Raw genomic sequence first — 16,372 nt, 5'->3', positions numbered from 1 at the left:
CCATGACGCGCGCTTGGGTTCAACTCATACAAACATAGGAAATACAGTCACGTTATTTTGTAAGCGTGAATGGTAGCAAAATTTTCTTTGTTTCAAAAGGATTGCTTCAGTGTACGTACCCACGCTCTACCAAAATTCACTCTCTGTTTTCTTCTCAAAAATTCGGCCTTTCAGCAGCTGTGTATATAGTTCCTAGTCTGTACATTTCAAATTTAGGGGCCTTGCACCAGACAGCAAACGCAAGCGTCGTCAACGACACCATTTCATTGTCAGGCACATCGCAAACCTAAGAATGGCTTTCTCAGAAAATCCACGAAATTAAATTACTCCTCTCGTACTTTTTCCATCATCCACAAATGTACCGCATGGATTTGTAGCAGTGGTGCATCTGCAAGATTTTTATTGTGGAATAAGTTGTGTCTCAGTCACCAGGCGCCGTTTGTACTTGGCATAAACGTGTAACATTAATTGCCGCGGTTTCCTAGTAAGCGCAATCAATCTCAGCGCGGTTACGCAGCCTCTAAAATTTTCGCGAGACCGCATGTGGTGAGCGAGCAGTCGCCTACCGAACAGGCCGGGGCATCATAATTGAGAAACTAAAGCGCCTTTCTACACCTACCCTTGCGCACTTCTTTCAACTGCTCCCGCTCGTCCAGTTCGCGACACGAAGTGTAGCAGTACAAAAGAATCCTCAGACAGAAGCGTGTGAGCGCAAACCGCTTTTAGAAGAGGCGCTCCCCGGCTGATCACATTTCTACGCGGAGACAAGTCAACAAGAGTGCGTCGGGTCGACGATGGTGCCCCTTTGAGGCGGCTGCCCAGAGCGTACTTTGTCATTAGTATAAGGCCGATGCTGTCGAGAGCAACTTTTAATGAGTCTGCAGCAGCAAGGGACTTTCTCAGGGGAAGCAGGCTGTGCTTGGGAACAACCTCCGGTGGTTCCTAGTAAAAGATACTAGAGCGCGGCGGCGGCTTTCAGAAGGGTGGGCTCACCACATCTTGAACCGACCCCGCTAATCTCGCTCGGAGTCGTTCGAGCAGAGGCAGTTTCCCGAACAAAGGGCCCCTGCAAACTATGTCCGCTTTCTCCCCACTACCTTCTCTCCACTAAAGCTGAGAAGCCGACGGTACTGTGGAGAGGGTTCTCTTTCAACACACACTCACGCATTGCGCCGTTTTAAAGCAATAAACTGGAAGCGTAGGGCACTAAAGGCAGGGCCGTTCCCACCGAAAGGCAGCCGTTACGCTTGCTGCGCGCTTTGCAGCTTTCCTTCAGCATTCGACCCACAAGTGCCGAGTCAGGGAGCCAGAATGATGGAAGATAGGTGTCCAATTTCTTTAGGCACGAGCACTGCGCAAACCCCATATGCGTAAGAAAAACAAAAATTGAGATACAGATCGAAAACATTGTGCTGCCTTGGCAGCAAACACCGACAGACTTGTCGCGTCCTATCGGCCAGCCACCGAGCAGGCGTCAGAAATAAAACGACTCACAAACGCCGCCGAGTCGCTTTCGTCTGCCCTTGCATGCGCCGGCAGTATACCCCAACTATACCGACGCGTTTCCGATCCGTCGCCATTTTGAGATTTAGCCATGAGTCACGAAGCCAGCGAGTTTTTGTACGAAACTTAGGAATTAACAAAGTGGCAGGAAAAACTACTACGAATTTAAGATTTTGTTAAGTTCCTTATTCCTTTCACAGTTGTAAATGTATTAGCATTCATTTAAGCATATGTTTATTAATGGTAGCATATTTTACGCTAATAGATCGTAAAACTGCAGGATATTGTCAATTTCTGAAGGGCCCTAGTAAAAAATGGCTGTGGTTTAGCTCTGGTTGAAGGTATTGATCACCTTCTAATTGAGCTTGTGCCGCAACATGCTCGAGCAAACAGATCTTTTAATCCTAAATGTATATAGCCACCCTAAGTGCCTACAAGGTAACTTCGAACGCCTCTTTACACTTGCGAAGCGCATAGCCAACAAGTGTCCTTTACTCGTCGTAGGAGACTCTAACGCCCCACATACGGCCTGGGGTTACCCACACGACACGCCGAAAGGACGTCGGGTTTGGTTAACCGCGCAACAAGCCAGTCTCTCCCTGCTTGCCGACCCTACCTTTCCTACACGCACGGGAAACAGTGTCTGTAAAGACACTACACCAGACCTCACGTTTGCACATCGCCTTCCTCACGCCACATGGTGCAACGCACAAGAGAATCTAGGTAGCGATCACTGCATTATCGAGATTCTCTTAAACATTCAACTACACCGCAGGCCTCCCAGAGGCACCACTTTTGCATATGGGACTTTCCGCTCATGTACAGCAGCCCGCACTTTCGCCCTCATCACGGACACCACCGAATGATCCCAGCAACTACAAAGCGATGTAACACGCCCCCTACCAGAGGACTGCCCAAACGACAAAACTGACTCCCGTCCCCTAGATTTATGGGAAACTAAAGCAGGCCTATAGAGCGACGCTGGCAAAGGCAGCGTTGGAACCAGACACTTAAGCGCCGCCTTGCCCGTTTTAACAGAGATAGAGACGCGCGCAGCGATTCTTTCACGCCAAAACTGGGAATCACTATGCAACAAGCTAGGTGGTAATATGAGTATACCCCAGACCTGGAACCTCTTTAGGCACTTAATAGGCCTCACTCACTCTAAGACTACCCAAAGACACAACCTCACCAAACTCATACATACTTCTGATACACCTCCACCGGAGCACCTCCAAGAACTTTAATTGCAATCAATACTTCCCCCGCATACCCTCCTGTAACACACCCCGACTATGCAGGCCTCCCTAACAACCACCTTGACCAACCTATTACAGAAGCAGAGGTTCAGGCTGAACTTCAGAGATTTAACACGTCCTTAGCCCCGGGCCCATACAGGGTACATAACAAGGCACTCAGGAATCTCGACGCATAATTCATTGCCGCACTTACCGAATACTTTAATGAGTGCTGGAAAACGGGTACCCTCCCACCGCAATGGAAAGAGGCCAAAGTCGTCTTCATACCCAAACCTGGCAAACCTCTTTTCACCTCTAACCTCAGACCCATCTCCCTCACATCTTCTGCTGGCAAACTCATGGAGCATGTACTCCAGACAAGGTTTTTCCAATACCTAGAAGGCAGCAATCTCATGCCCACCAGCATGTTTGGATTTCGTCCTGGGCTTTCCACACAGGACGTTTTCCTACAGCTAAAACATCACATTCTCGACTCCGACACCACAGCTATTCTAAGGGTGGATCTCACTAAGGCCTTTGATAACGTTGCACGCTCAGCTATCCTACAAAACATTACGACCCTGGGAGTCGGCACGAGGATTTAAAACTACATCCGAGACTTCCTAAGCCACCGCACAGCCACGCTTACTTTCGGCGACCACCGCCTCACAGGTGTCACGCTGGGAGCACGAGGTACACCCCAGGGGGCCATCCTCTCCCCTCTTCTTTTCAACATAGCACTCCTTCACCTACCTCGACAGCTAGCTCAAATCCCTAACACCCATTTTAGCCTCTGCGCCGACGACATCCCTGTCTGGGCAAACCGCGGCAGTGATGCCGAAATAGAACACCTACAATTGGCCCTAACCACCATCGACACATATGTACGGGAGCGTGGACTGACCTGCTCCCCTTCAAAATCAGAGCTCTTTCTCTACCAGCCCAAGCAACACGATTCAGTCAATCTACCCATCTCCCTCGCCCTAGGTACCCACCCCATCCCACTGGTAGACAAAATCCGCGTTCTTGGGCTGGTTATTTACTCCCATGGCGCGCACGGAGAAGTCATAAATACACTCCAAACACGCGGTCAACAGACCACCCGCCTGATTCGCCGCATAGATAACCGCCGGGCTGGCCTCCGCGAGCGACACACGACTCGCCTCACACAGGCTTACGTCATAAGCCGCACCACATATGCCCATCCCTGCCTACCCCTCAAACAGGAGAGAGACCGGGTAAATGCGCTTTTACGAAGTTGCACGAAAACGGCTCTACGTCTTCCCCCCAGCACATCAAACGACCCGACTCTTCAAGCTCGGTGTCCACAACACCTTTGAGGAACTCACAGAAGCTAGCTTTACGGCACAAATATCCCGTCTATCCAACTCAGAGGCTGGCCGCACTTTATTATCCCAATTAAACCTCACCCCAACTACACACCCTACCCAGGGGGTCCCCCTTTCTCCTATCCTCCGCTCTAACCTCAACGTACCCCCGTCCCCAAGAACATGCACCGTGAGCGGGACAGGGACCGCAGATTGGCAAGGGCTCGGGCCCTCCACAAACAGTATAGCGATGACCATGAGGTGGTCTACGTGAACGCAGCGGAGTACACGTCAGGCTCCCGTATGGCCCTGGCGGTAGCCGACAATCAAGCAAAGCTTTTGACCTCCAGCTCGATCATCACCAATTCTACCATGCACAGAGGCAGCCGTCACACTTGCTCTCATTTCTAAATCTGCTACAAAAATTATCTCAGACTCTAAATCTGCCGTTCTCAACTGTGCCACTGGCTACATATCCTGCACTGCTGCTAGTTTACTACGCTTCTGGCAGCCCCAGCGCCCTGTAACCCTCATCTGGACACCAGCACATGCCAGCCTCCCTGGCAACGAGGAGGCTCATTCCTTAGCCCGAGGTCTCACATTCCGGGCGGGAGTCGAGCCCCTTCTACGGGCCGAGGAGCGCCTGCTCTCCTTCCGTGATATTCTCTCGTACTACCGGGAACAATGAAGGGAGTATGCACCCCCAGCCCCATCCCTCACCATAGCGCAGGCCGCACATTCGCGACGACTACAAACTCGGACTGCACCATACCCCATACTACATATGCCCGATACCCAGACCAATTCCCTTCGTCATGCAAAATTTTCGGAAAACCAGGAGACTTTCTACACACCCTGCTCACATGCCCCATCTCCCCTCATACCCCACCACCGACTATGGCGGAGTTTTACTGGGAGACTCTTATGAGCGAAACTTCTCAAGACCAGCGCCGGCTCATCTCCAGCGCTCTCAGGATTGCTCTCCAAGGGCTATCCTTTGCTTTGCAGGGGTGCCTCCTCACTGTGAGGGAGCATCCAAGTGCCATGTTAGGGGTCTTGGCCCCCATCATTTACATCGTTGGTAATAAAAGCTTCCACCACCACCTATATGCGATTCATGCGGCAAATAGTATGTGTTAGCATTAGTGCCCCCCCGACGGTGGCGTGATACAGTACATCACAGTGTATTCGGCTGCTGAGGCCGAGCATGATTGGTTTTCAGGAAATGAAAGGCTCGATAACTGTTTTACTTCTCGGTGGACACCTCAACCGCACCGGGAGAGAAGGAAGCTGGGAATGAAAAACTCACAGGACGGTTACGACTGTGTGACGCGAGATTCAGCGATAGCTGTTTAGTTTTGGGGATAGTTCGAGGTGTAGTGGTCAAGTGATGCACCCCTGCACTGGTAGGAGGCTAGCTGTTCCAAACACACGTAGGCTTATGCGACCAAGGTTGACCGGCGACGACTACGACGCGCAAGCCAGGGATCGGCGCCTAATAGCTATCGCTGTAGAAAGAGTTGCCGTGGTTGAGGGCTCCGCAATATAATTTCGTCCACCTGGGGATCTTCATAACATGCACTGACATATTGCGCAGCACACGGGCGCCTTATGCGTTTCGCCTCTATCCAAACGCGGCACATCGGTAGGGTTCGAACCCGGAATCACTTAATTACCCCATGGTGCAGTTGAGAGTGAGACATTCACTTCACATTTTCTTTGCTCATAAAGCACTACAACCACGGGAGTCTTTCGCGGCAGCGGCACTGGAACTCACTGAAATCGGCGAGGTTGGCGGTACACTGCCTGTCCTGCGTGACCAACAGTATGGCTATATGTCAAACGGATACGTAAAAAAAAGAAAGAAAACGGACAAAACGCACCAGAGACTTTATTCTCCCTTCATTTCATACAAGCTCACCAGAGCACCTGGACAACGCAGTCGCGGGTGCAGTGCCGTTGCCCTCGAGAGAGATGCAGCAGAGCGCCGCGTACGTACGCCTCACATTCGAGATCCGCGTACAGCTCCACCATGGCCGGAGAAAAGAAAAAGACAGATAGCGGCGTGCGTTGCTGCACAACTCATCCCCAGTTGACCGGCGGAGGAGACACTGCGTGTACCTTTCTTATAAATAAGTAGAGCGCGACCAGTACAAAACTATAAAAATAGCAAACACTTTTTTCGTCAACTTCACAAAGGCAAAAGAAAGGTAAGCACACATAGTAAAGACTCGCGAAATGCACGGCACACTCAATTCGCTTTCACGCTCATAGTAACAGCAAGCAAAGCAGCAAGTTCCTTCACAGGCGTAACCAAAATGCAACCAGTTAAAAGGCCGCGTGGTTTTTGTTGCTGTTTCTCGCACATTTTTTCTAACCGTGCTGACCTTTACTGCCCGCGCACCATTTATTGCACGCGATACGCCAAAAACTTGCGCGCGGGGCCATTGTTGTTATTTAACAAGTGTCTACATTCCCACAGATCTAGCAACAACTCGGTTGACTCTTTGATGCCGAAGTGCCAGCGAAAAAGATCCGGCCTCTTCGCACACAACTGAGCAGGCCTTCCTCAGTCAGCTCTGGCACAAGTTCCCTCAAAACTACAGTTGAATCTCGATCGTTACAACGGAGTTGAAGAGGCCTGGCGATAATTTCGTTATAGCTATAGCCTCATAGCCTGCGTTGGCAAAGCTTCGAAGGGGAATCGTAATTCCTTCGTTAAATATCCATTATGTTGTTATAAACAGTTTCGTTATAACGATGTTCGGCTGTATATAGCCTGAGACGGCTGCACTGCGATGACTGACTGGCGTCTTCGTGCACGTCTTATGCGCGTCGCAACTTCATCAATCGAATATTTAACTTCACACTGAACTCACGGTATCAATTAATTGTATCGCAGGACATTCCAGTCTGTATCGCTGGATGCATTACTTTCAGAAAGGGGGAACGAAGACAACGGCAATACCGAGTTTCTGTCGCAGAGTTGTCACTTGTTCACTGGAGGCTTTTCAGAACCGAAGCTTTGAGCGCTGGCGCTTCATAGCGATTTCGCTGTTATGCAGCAGTGAACAGACACGTATGTGCCAGACATTAACCTTGCCCAAGTGTGAGTAAGTCGGAAATTACATATAAATATTGTGCTGTGGCCAAATGGAGGTTTTTCGCATACGTATAAGAATGCCATGTACCTGGAATGTTCGCTAACGTGCTTTTTTCTCTCTAAACCGGGGCAGGGCATTAGGCAACGATTAGCATAAAACAGGATGGGCACGAGAAGCAATTACCAAGGGGCAGCAAAATCTGTGCTTTTCTAGAACACGTGCAAGTCTGTGCGACTTGCACTCTTACGAGACACTCTGGCGGCGACAATGTAGGTTGGACGTATACACATTTCGAAGGCTACTCAATGACAGAAGCTAAATCACACGCAAAAACAAAAAACGCGCAGCTCCATGAAAAAAGCCTATCGAAGACTTTGCATTTCTTTGCGATGGTGAGACTGAAAAAGTCTCTCAATCGGTGAACCGCCTTGAAACACTCGACAACAACCAACAAGATATAAAAATGTGACATCTCTGGAACAAGGGAAATAGTACAGGCTCTGATAAGAAATTGAGGAGTAAATGCGTAGCCCCTTTAGACCAACCCATCTGCATTCGCTTCTTCTCACGTGCTCGATTCACGCTGGCTATTTTACCTTTCAAACTTCGTTAAAAAAAAAGAGAACAAATAATTCCCAGCAGCAATAAAACACTACCTCCTATAATCGCGCCTTCAGATAGCACCAAGTTTTCTCGTTTCATCCTTATAATGGAGGAAAAAAAATACTGAAAACCTAAGCGTAATGGTTAGTCTTTTCACCGGAAGTTTTACAGCGCCACATATTAACAGTGCCAGCTTTTTATAAACACAACGGCGCAAAGTGAAGCTATGCGCTTTTATGACGTCAGCATCATGTGTTGCACGTGCTGCAATGAGCGCGCCGTCACTCGGTCGCTCGCTACCCTTGTAGAGATGATCGGCCGCCAGAACTCAACAGAACTTTGCGAATGTCACCGAGCGTTAGAGACTACTACGTAAAAGGCCTGGAGCTGAGCGTCCGTGTAGCCTCGGCAGAGGGGGCTCAGGAGGTGTGCACCCGGTGCGGCTTGGCCTGGTGCCTCATTTCAACACCAACCCGTTTGGCTTTGTGTGTGCAGTCAGGAACAGGCACTCCAAGCTGTTGCAAATTTCTTCGCTAACTGTATGCTTAGCCATCCCATTAATCAGAATTATGGATGCTTAGAACACACTGGTTGAAAAACCACCTAAAGTTGCCTTTTTTATGGAGCTTTACAGCGAGGAGTAAAAATTACCCTTTCAGGGAGCAAATAACGTGGATGTGGTACACGGGGGCTACGCGTTATGTGCATCCTTTGTACACCCACTCACTAGAGCAGCGGTTCTCAAACGAGAGTCTGCGAACACATTTTCAGTGTCCAAACCTAATAGGCCATATGTATAGGGACCAGATGCAGGCACCTATGAATAAATAAATAAAATCAATCAATCACTTTTGGTGTAGCCTTTGCTCCTTGGGTCGCATGGTCTTGGCGGAAAAACCTCTCCCTCTTCCCGTTTACTCTACCATGCTCTGCACCGCCACATAGCCAACTGAGAAGAAAAGGAAAAAGCAGGGGCCTCCTTTCTGTTCGACACCAGTCCCACGCTGGAGAACCACTGCCCTAGTATGTTGATGTGTCAGAAAAGTGGCGAGGAAGAAAGAGAGGCCGTTGTGCCCACTGCACTTCAGGTTCCACAACTTTCTCAGCTTTGCCGGCGCCATACACACACACTCTACAGCTTGCAGTGCAGCATGCAGCGCAGTTCAAGAAGCTCGTGCCAACTTCCAAGGCTTTCAGGGTTTTCAGATGAAGGTGTAAGAGGTCAAGGATCGACAACACTGTAAGGGTGTTGACAAAAGACCATAGGTAAAGAGGGAGCTGCTGTGGGAACATGGTGCAACTTTAGTGCGAAAAGCTCTTTCTGTTGACACATTTAGTGACGCACTATTTTTATAGCAAGTGAACTCTGCTGAAGATTACCTCCCCATGCCCATTGTGCCAGGCTTTCAATTGGCTCAACAGGCAAAAATTTTTGTGAGCTCTGCAAGAGAACTTAACCACATCAAACAAAAATGTGCTTTTTTTTTTGTTCTAGTTGAGATGGCAAGCCCACATGAGTGAGCAGATAAAACAATATTAGACAATTAGCCCTTATGTCCATTGCAGTGCAATAACTGCGTACACGGCACATGGGGTACAAGACAACAAAGGTGCCCTGTGGACGCAGTCGTTACTGGTCACGAGAAAGAGCTTAGTAAGTGGCAGTGCAGAACATCTTCCCCTTTGCTTGACTTCAGGAAAGCACCATCCCTCCCAAGCAAACACCCAACAATAAGTACATGCACATTCATTGTAAATTTAGCCACACATTAGCTTCACAAAATTCTAAAATGGCAAATTGCATTTTCACAAAGAAAGAATAGGCAAAACCTTTTTTTTTTTTTCAAGACGCAGCGTGGAAATCCTTCACCAACGATCATGACCAAGAAGGTCTACACATTAAAGGTGCCAGCCACATGTCAACAGATGCCAGAAGAACATCAGGTTGCACTAGAGAGGTAATAAGTCTCTACCTCCTAGCAATACCCCTGGACAACAACCATTACACTTTTGTATAGCATTAGACATGTCATTTACCACAGTGATCATTGTATTTTACATATCCCTTAACACCAAAGCTAACTGGCAGCCCTGTGCAATTTCTCATAGGCACATTCACATTCTCCTTCATATTCCTGTCAAGTTCCCTCACAAATAGCAGAATGCATTAGTAAGCAGCTGACATTTGCAAGTACGTCAAGCTATAGGTGGCTGTTCTGATATGCAGGTTAGTCAAGGTATTCAGATATATCTTGTGTCACAACACACACTGACATTCACAGTGATACAGGGTGCAAAAGAAATTGTGTTGGACTAGTTTGCATTGAAGAATTCTCTGCTAATACAGTGGCAAGACAAATGCACATGTACAAGCACACAGACACACAAATTCTAAGCAGTATGCAGTGGCTTTGACAACCTGCATGCATCGCATTGCATATGGGGACAAGTGGTTGTCTGGTTGGTCACAAATACATTTGGTTGTCAGATAAAAGCACTGGCTTCCATCAAAGCATAGCTGAATGAAAGGACTGCACTGCTACGTCATGTCTAAACTAATGTAGAAAAATGTAAAAACAGAGGCACATGGCACACACACGAAATGCTTTTCGTTCATTTTTTGGCAACTCGGCTTTCACCAAAACACAGCAAAGTGGGATGAAAAACAAGGGTATAAACAACAAAAGAAAAACATGGCCCGGTCTGCTCACGATAACGGTGCAAAAGTTATCAGCAAGAATAAAATGCTCATCTTGGTCACACATGCGAGAATCCAAACGCATAAACTTGCGTGCGACAAGCAAACACTTGCAGCCCTATAAAACCAGAAAAAAAAAAAAAACGTTCAAACATGCTGGTTCTGGTATACTGTTTAAAACCATCTTCAGCATTTTCAGCACACAGTACGCTGAGATGCCATTCAAGCCCTCACAGTTGACACAGCCACACAACACCACTGCCTTCAGCTTATGCCAACAAGTTCGCTGCGACCATGTTTGGTGACATGACATTTAATGGCACCACCTTCCCACTGTCCTAGCCCTTAAGTGCATGCAAGCAGCATGCGCAGCCATGCCTAATAACACTTTCCTTACAAAGAGTAGGTGCGCAATGCAAAAAACACCACACTCTAGTTCAAACAACCGTTCTTTGTGTCGGGCAAACAGGCTGCCCTTCAGTATAGATGTGAACTATGCTGGCCACTTGTAAAATACATTAAGAGTTTGTGGTCGGGCTCTATTGAATAAAACATCTGCACATTTTGTGAATGCGCTTTGAACTCACAGCAAATACTCACGGAAAATTTACCTATAGCAGCAAAAATATCTTATCAATGGCAAAAGGATTAAGCTCCAAATTCACGTTTATTTTAGATGCTACACACTTTATGATGTGCGGCTCTAAAGATGAATGCTACACCCTGCTTTACAGGCTAAGGAACTTGTCAGAATAATTAAAACGTTGCTGGCCGTTTGACAGGTTGGGGGACTCTTTTTCACAAAGAAAGTTACTGCACATACTATAAAAGGCTTCTCAAGTGTAGCCAAGATCAGAGCAAAACCAGCCACAAAAATGGATGCGTACGAATGAAAGTTTCTTCTTCCTTGAATATAGAAGCTCAAAGTCAAGGAAGACTACAATTTACTTGCCCATTTCAAATTCCCAGTGATGCCATATTGGCTGCAAGAAAATCAGTGCACTACCTTTAAAGGTGTACAGACATATAACTTTTTGGTGCATGTTTTCTTCTTTGTAAAGATGCGCAAGGCATTATAACACATGGATTATTACCATGTGGTATTCTCCTACAATGGCTAAAAAATTTATAATCAAATTTCTTTCTCGTGCTGTTTCGGTTTTGGTTTCAACAGCTGAACAATGATTATGACGTCAAAGCACTGTTACAGGTCATGTGAGCCATGAAAAAAATTGCAATACAATCGCTGCTTCTACATTCAATGTCATTCCGGTTCTTCAGGAAGGCTGGCTTCAGCACTGCAGTGAATTAAAACGATGAAGCAGTGATTATATCGCAGTTGATCTATGCCTCACGTGACCTATAACCACACCTTGGCGTCACAGCCATCGTTCCAACTGTTGAAACTGAAACCAATACAGCATGAGAGAAAAATTCGATTATAAATTATTTAGCAGTCGTAGGTGAATTCCACATGGTGATTCCTGCATAGTAGTATCTTCCACATCATTGAAAGGAAAAAGCATGCCACTAAAATTAGGTGTCCCTCCTTCTTTAATGTACGTAGTAGTGCAAATTTGCATGCCAGCCTTCAATGGCAGCCACAATTTTGGGCAGCACTGTTGCTTTGAGGCACACGGCAGCACATGAGGGTGGGGTTGAAGTGAAAACACAATAGGGTGGCTCCCATCCCTGCATCTAGTTTTTTCATTCTGGCTGGAATGCTTTCCTACTCCATCCTTTTCTTTTTGTCCATGCAATCTTTTGGCTGGTTTCCGCCACCAAGCTCGTGCTACCTGCAGTTTACACAGCAGCACTCATTTTCAAGGCAGTGTGAAGCCAAACGAGCGAAAAAGAAGATGGAACCAGCATCATTAAATGTGGTCCTTTTACTCTCTCCCAGTGCTTGGTCCAAGTTTGTTTTCTAGGTGAAAAAGCTGCAAAATTTGAAGTTGCTTTTCTAATTCATTTAGGAGTGTAGAAGAATGAAGCCTTAACCACATATCGAACCAACAATAACCGAGGAAGCAACCAATCACATTTCCCATCTCATTTTCAAGGACACAAATCACTGCCGAGTGCTGAAACTCATGAACATAACTGTGCATTTCTAGTGCACATTAATATAACAAAGCATTGCAATTTTCATGCTTATTGGGCAATGAGGCCTGTCACATCCCATGAACGCAAACACTTAATAAACACTACTGGCTCAGTCTGCACTGCAAAGTCCTGAAAAAGCAGATTTAAAGTTGGGCCTTAAGCATACAGTCCTGCAAATAATTAAGGTTAATGACCAAGTACCTTCGCTGCAATTTTAATGCAGCACAGCTCACCAGGCATTGTGAAAAAGCTTAAGAGTTGTGAAGCAACTTACTGGGTATGTAACCAGGTGGTATACAACCAAATTTCTTTCTCACATGATTGGCTCCTCTATGCCTTTGTTATCAACACTTTGAAATTAGGCAAATATCTGACGATGTACAGAAGTTAGCTTCCACAAGTCCATTTTAATATGAAGAGGCCCATTAGAGGTGGTCTAATTAGGCCATCTGAGGCTCCCCACTTTCCAGGTTTGATTTGAATACTGAAAAATAATCAACAAATATATAAAGAGCTGCTGCAAGCTGAAAATTTCAGGCTACCCTCTTCAACAACAGGCAAGAGTGCAAACAAACTGCTGCTCTCGGCACTTCTCAGGTCACTTCCCTCACTACCACAAAAACAAAGCAGTCCCGTCAAGACCAGCTTCAGACGAGTGCTTGGTCTGTGCCATCTCCGAAGAGAATTCCAAGCTGAGCTGCACGGAGCAAAGTCAACAAATCTGGCACATGGAGGAGGCTCTGTTCTTGAGAGCCAGGAGCCTTCTGTGTGACTGCGAGGCCACTGTAAGCAGCACAGTCGACCAGCCACAATGCTGCATAGTGTCACAGCGTTGCAGCCAAAATTGCAAATGTCCCCAAATGTTGCCTCAAGCAACGATATGGGCTAAATTCATTAGCAGTGCCACCTTTGGCACACGAAGTCCAATCGAACTTTTCTCTCTTGCAGCTAAGTAGCAACCACTGGGTTTGGCAGGGCAGATGGTCCTCGCCACCTTTTCCAATGGCAACAGTCATGCTACTCCTGTGGCACAGTCACATCTGTCCTGGGCACCAAATGACCCCATGCTGACCAGAAACATCATAGTGATCCTGACCACAGCTGCGATCAGCAACAAGCCCTGCGCACCAACTCAACTCTCACAGAAAGGAAAAGCTAGAGTCTTGGAGCTCACTTATTGAGAATGACTTCCACAGGAGAAACGGCAGGAATGAGTCACCTCTATTCCTAGACCTGAGTGAGTAGCTCTCTGCAGACACATTTTAAACCAAGTTCTGGCAATTAAAAGACCTTTCTGGTCAGCTGCGTTGCATCACTGCGCTTTGGTGGGGGTGGTGGTGGAATTTTGCGCCTGAGCGATCCGTCGTCACTGCCGCCATCCAGTGTGCCTGGCGGCGGCAGGCAACAGGGGTCCCGGAAGCCCAAAATTTCGTGCGGAGTTGCAGTGGGCTCAGATGAAAGCTGCTGGGCTACCTTCCACTTTTTCTCCATCACTCGCTGCAGGTCGCGCAGAAACACGTCTGGTGGGCAGGCAATCTGGCCCGGGCCGGCCGGTGACGAGAATGATCGCCGTGCTGGAGACGAGAGTCGCGTGCTTTCACTGCGCTTTGGCGGCGGTGGCTTCCGTCGCATGACTGGCTGCGCTGGCGGTGGTGGAGGGGGAGGTGGCGGTGGCGGAGGAGGAGGAGGAGGAGGAGGAGGTGGTGGTGGTGGTGGCAGGGGCGGTGAAGCAACTGCCGCTTCTCCCGCAACTCGTCTCCTGACAGATTCATATGCATTGTGGCTGCCAAGCGGTGCACTGGAAGGCTGGGCATACCCAACTGTTTCCACACGTCCTGTCGAGTAGATACTGTGAGTGTTCTGGAGGGAAACAGCCTGGTCGTGACAGCTTTTAACAAAGTCTCCATTTCCCCTCCTTCGCAGTGTTTCGTAGCCATCGGTGATAAGTTGTGGGTCAGCATAAATTGAAGAAGGGTTGTCTGATGCATGGCAAAACACTGACAATGTTGCATCTGGTGGAGAGCGTGGTGATCTTGGCTTTGGGGGCACAGCTGGAGGACTGTTCGTTGGTGTGTTTGTAGGCGTTGTCTGCGTGCTTCCTGGTGGTGGGCTGTTGGTTGGCGTCACCAGTTCAGAGGGTGGTGGTGGCAGGGAGTTGAGGCTTGATGTGCTCGGCCAGCTGAGAACATCACCAAGCTGCAAGGGTGGAGGTGGCGGTGGGAATGAGTCCAGGCTTAGTGTGCTACCTGTGAAATCATCGGTGAAAGGAGGCACAGGTGGAGGAGCAGTTACACTATTGGTGGTTGCTGCATTTCGCAACTCAGCCGGGGGGGACATGAAAGGAGACTTCCTTGGGGACCTCACCAAAGGAGATCCAGGTGGCTCAACTGTTGGTTGGGCTGGAATTGATGCTTCGCACAGATGAGTTGCCCCTGACAAGTGCATCTTGGGTGACAGTTCCTTCACTGGGCTGTGTAGAGGAGACTGAGCTGGAGACGTGTTGCATGGAGTCTGTTCAGCCGACAAGGGTGGTGACACTCTTCTTGCATTGCTGGAACGCGGCAAGCTACCCTGTCGATTTCTCGTCAGTGTGCCAGTGCCCAAGGCGGAGACAGAAATCCTTTCATCGGTTTGTGACCGCCGCAGGCTCATTCGGCCCCCTGATGTTCTTCCAAGACTTCCAGCTAGATGTGCCCCACCCTTCCTCCCCACCGTGTCATAAATTCCAGCACTGTCAGGAAGTTCCACCGAAGACTGCTTGGCCAGTGTACGAGTAGTGTTGGTCAGGGGAATCTTGGGTGTCATTGATGGCTTTCTCTTGATCGTTCCCACTGGGACCTCAGCGTCAAAAAACGCAATCTGCTGGTCAGTTGGTGTCGCCGTGTCTGCCCGTTCAGATGGTGCACCGCCACTTCCACTGCCACTCGAAATGACCGACTCTTTGCGAACTAGCAGAGGCTGCCGCATCTGCGATGGGGAATTGCCAAGGTCACTGGCCGTAATGGTCAGGCCTGAGTCAGAGTCCGTGCTCCCTCTCCGCTCAGAGGAAATATGTGGCTCCTCCTGAGGATCCGATGGCGGACTAGTGAGATCCGGAGATCCACTGTCAGGGCTTACAGCTGCCAGTGTCTTGGCCATGGAACAGATAGAAAAGCTTCTAGCATGAGCGAGAGTTTCCAAGTCTTCTTCAACAATGTCGCGCATCAGGTTGTCATAGTTGTCTTTGATGAGTCGGCCATACTGAAAGCATAAATCAGACACAAGCCATAGTCAAGAAAAAAATTGCAAAAATAATAAGTGTGGTTCATATGCCTGGCACATGGCATAAATAAACTCCATCCTTCAGTTACTCGCTGACAACTGGCATCTACTTTCAGTGCTGTAGTGCTGAACAAACATTAGAAAATGTGAATATTTTGTGAAATTATCTGTTATTCGATTTAATCAGCACTGTGCTTTTACTGCTTGATTGATTCGAGTTTTTGAACATTCCAAAAAAAACCTTAACTCTCTTCTTCATATGAATGCAGAGTTATACAATTACCGTAATTCAGAATGATGCTTACAAGTTAAAATTTTTTTTACAATTTCACAGTAAACAACCTGCTTTTGTCCGCATTGAGCTAATAGCCATAATGTGACAAAAGCATATATGAAGCATAACAAAAAGAATGAATGGGCACTGCATAAAATGTGTAATATTTACATAATAACAGAGTTGCGTTCAACGAAAACTGTTTACTATTATAGTCTATATCAAAGAAGCTTGTACAATGCTGCCATGAAGCATTTTAA

At 47.8% G+C, this 16,372-nt stretch overlaps 1 protein-coding gene across 13 annotated transcripts in view; it reads right to left on the bottom strand.

Annotated features, from left to right (window-relative positions):
- Window positions 1-5,944: 5,944 nt before the first annotated feature.
- The window catches only part of LOC144126208 (uncharacterized), a 140,629-nt gene continuing 130,201 nt past the window's right edge, over window positions 5,945-16,372 (bottom strand). For all 13 annotated transcript variants that reach the window (XM_077660229.1, XM_077660231.1, XM_077660223.1 and 10 more), the window contains one exon: window positions 5,945-15,817. In XM_077660229.1, the coding sequence (XP_077516355.1) occupies window positions 13,859-15,817 (1,959 nt within the window). In that variant the 3' untranslated portion in view covers window positions 5,945-13,858. The remainder of the gene's footprint in view (window positions 15,818-16,372) is intronic.

Source organism: Amblyomma americanum, chromosome 3 (assembly GCF_052857255.1).
Source record: "Amblyomma americanum isolate KBUSLIRL-KWMA chromosome 3, ASM5285725v1, whole genome shotgun sequence".
NCBI classification, from domain to species: Eukaryota; Metazoa; Arthropoda; class Arachnida; order Ixodida; family Ixodidae; genus Amblyomma; species Amblyomma americanum.
This window is presented reverse-complemented; position numbering and strand designations above follow the sequence as displayed.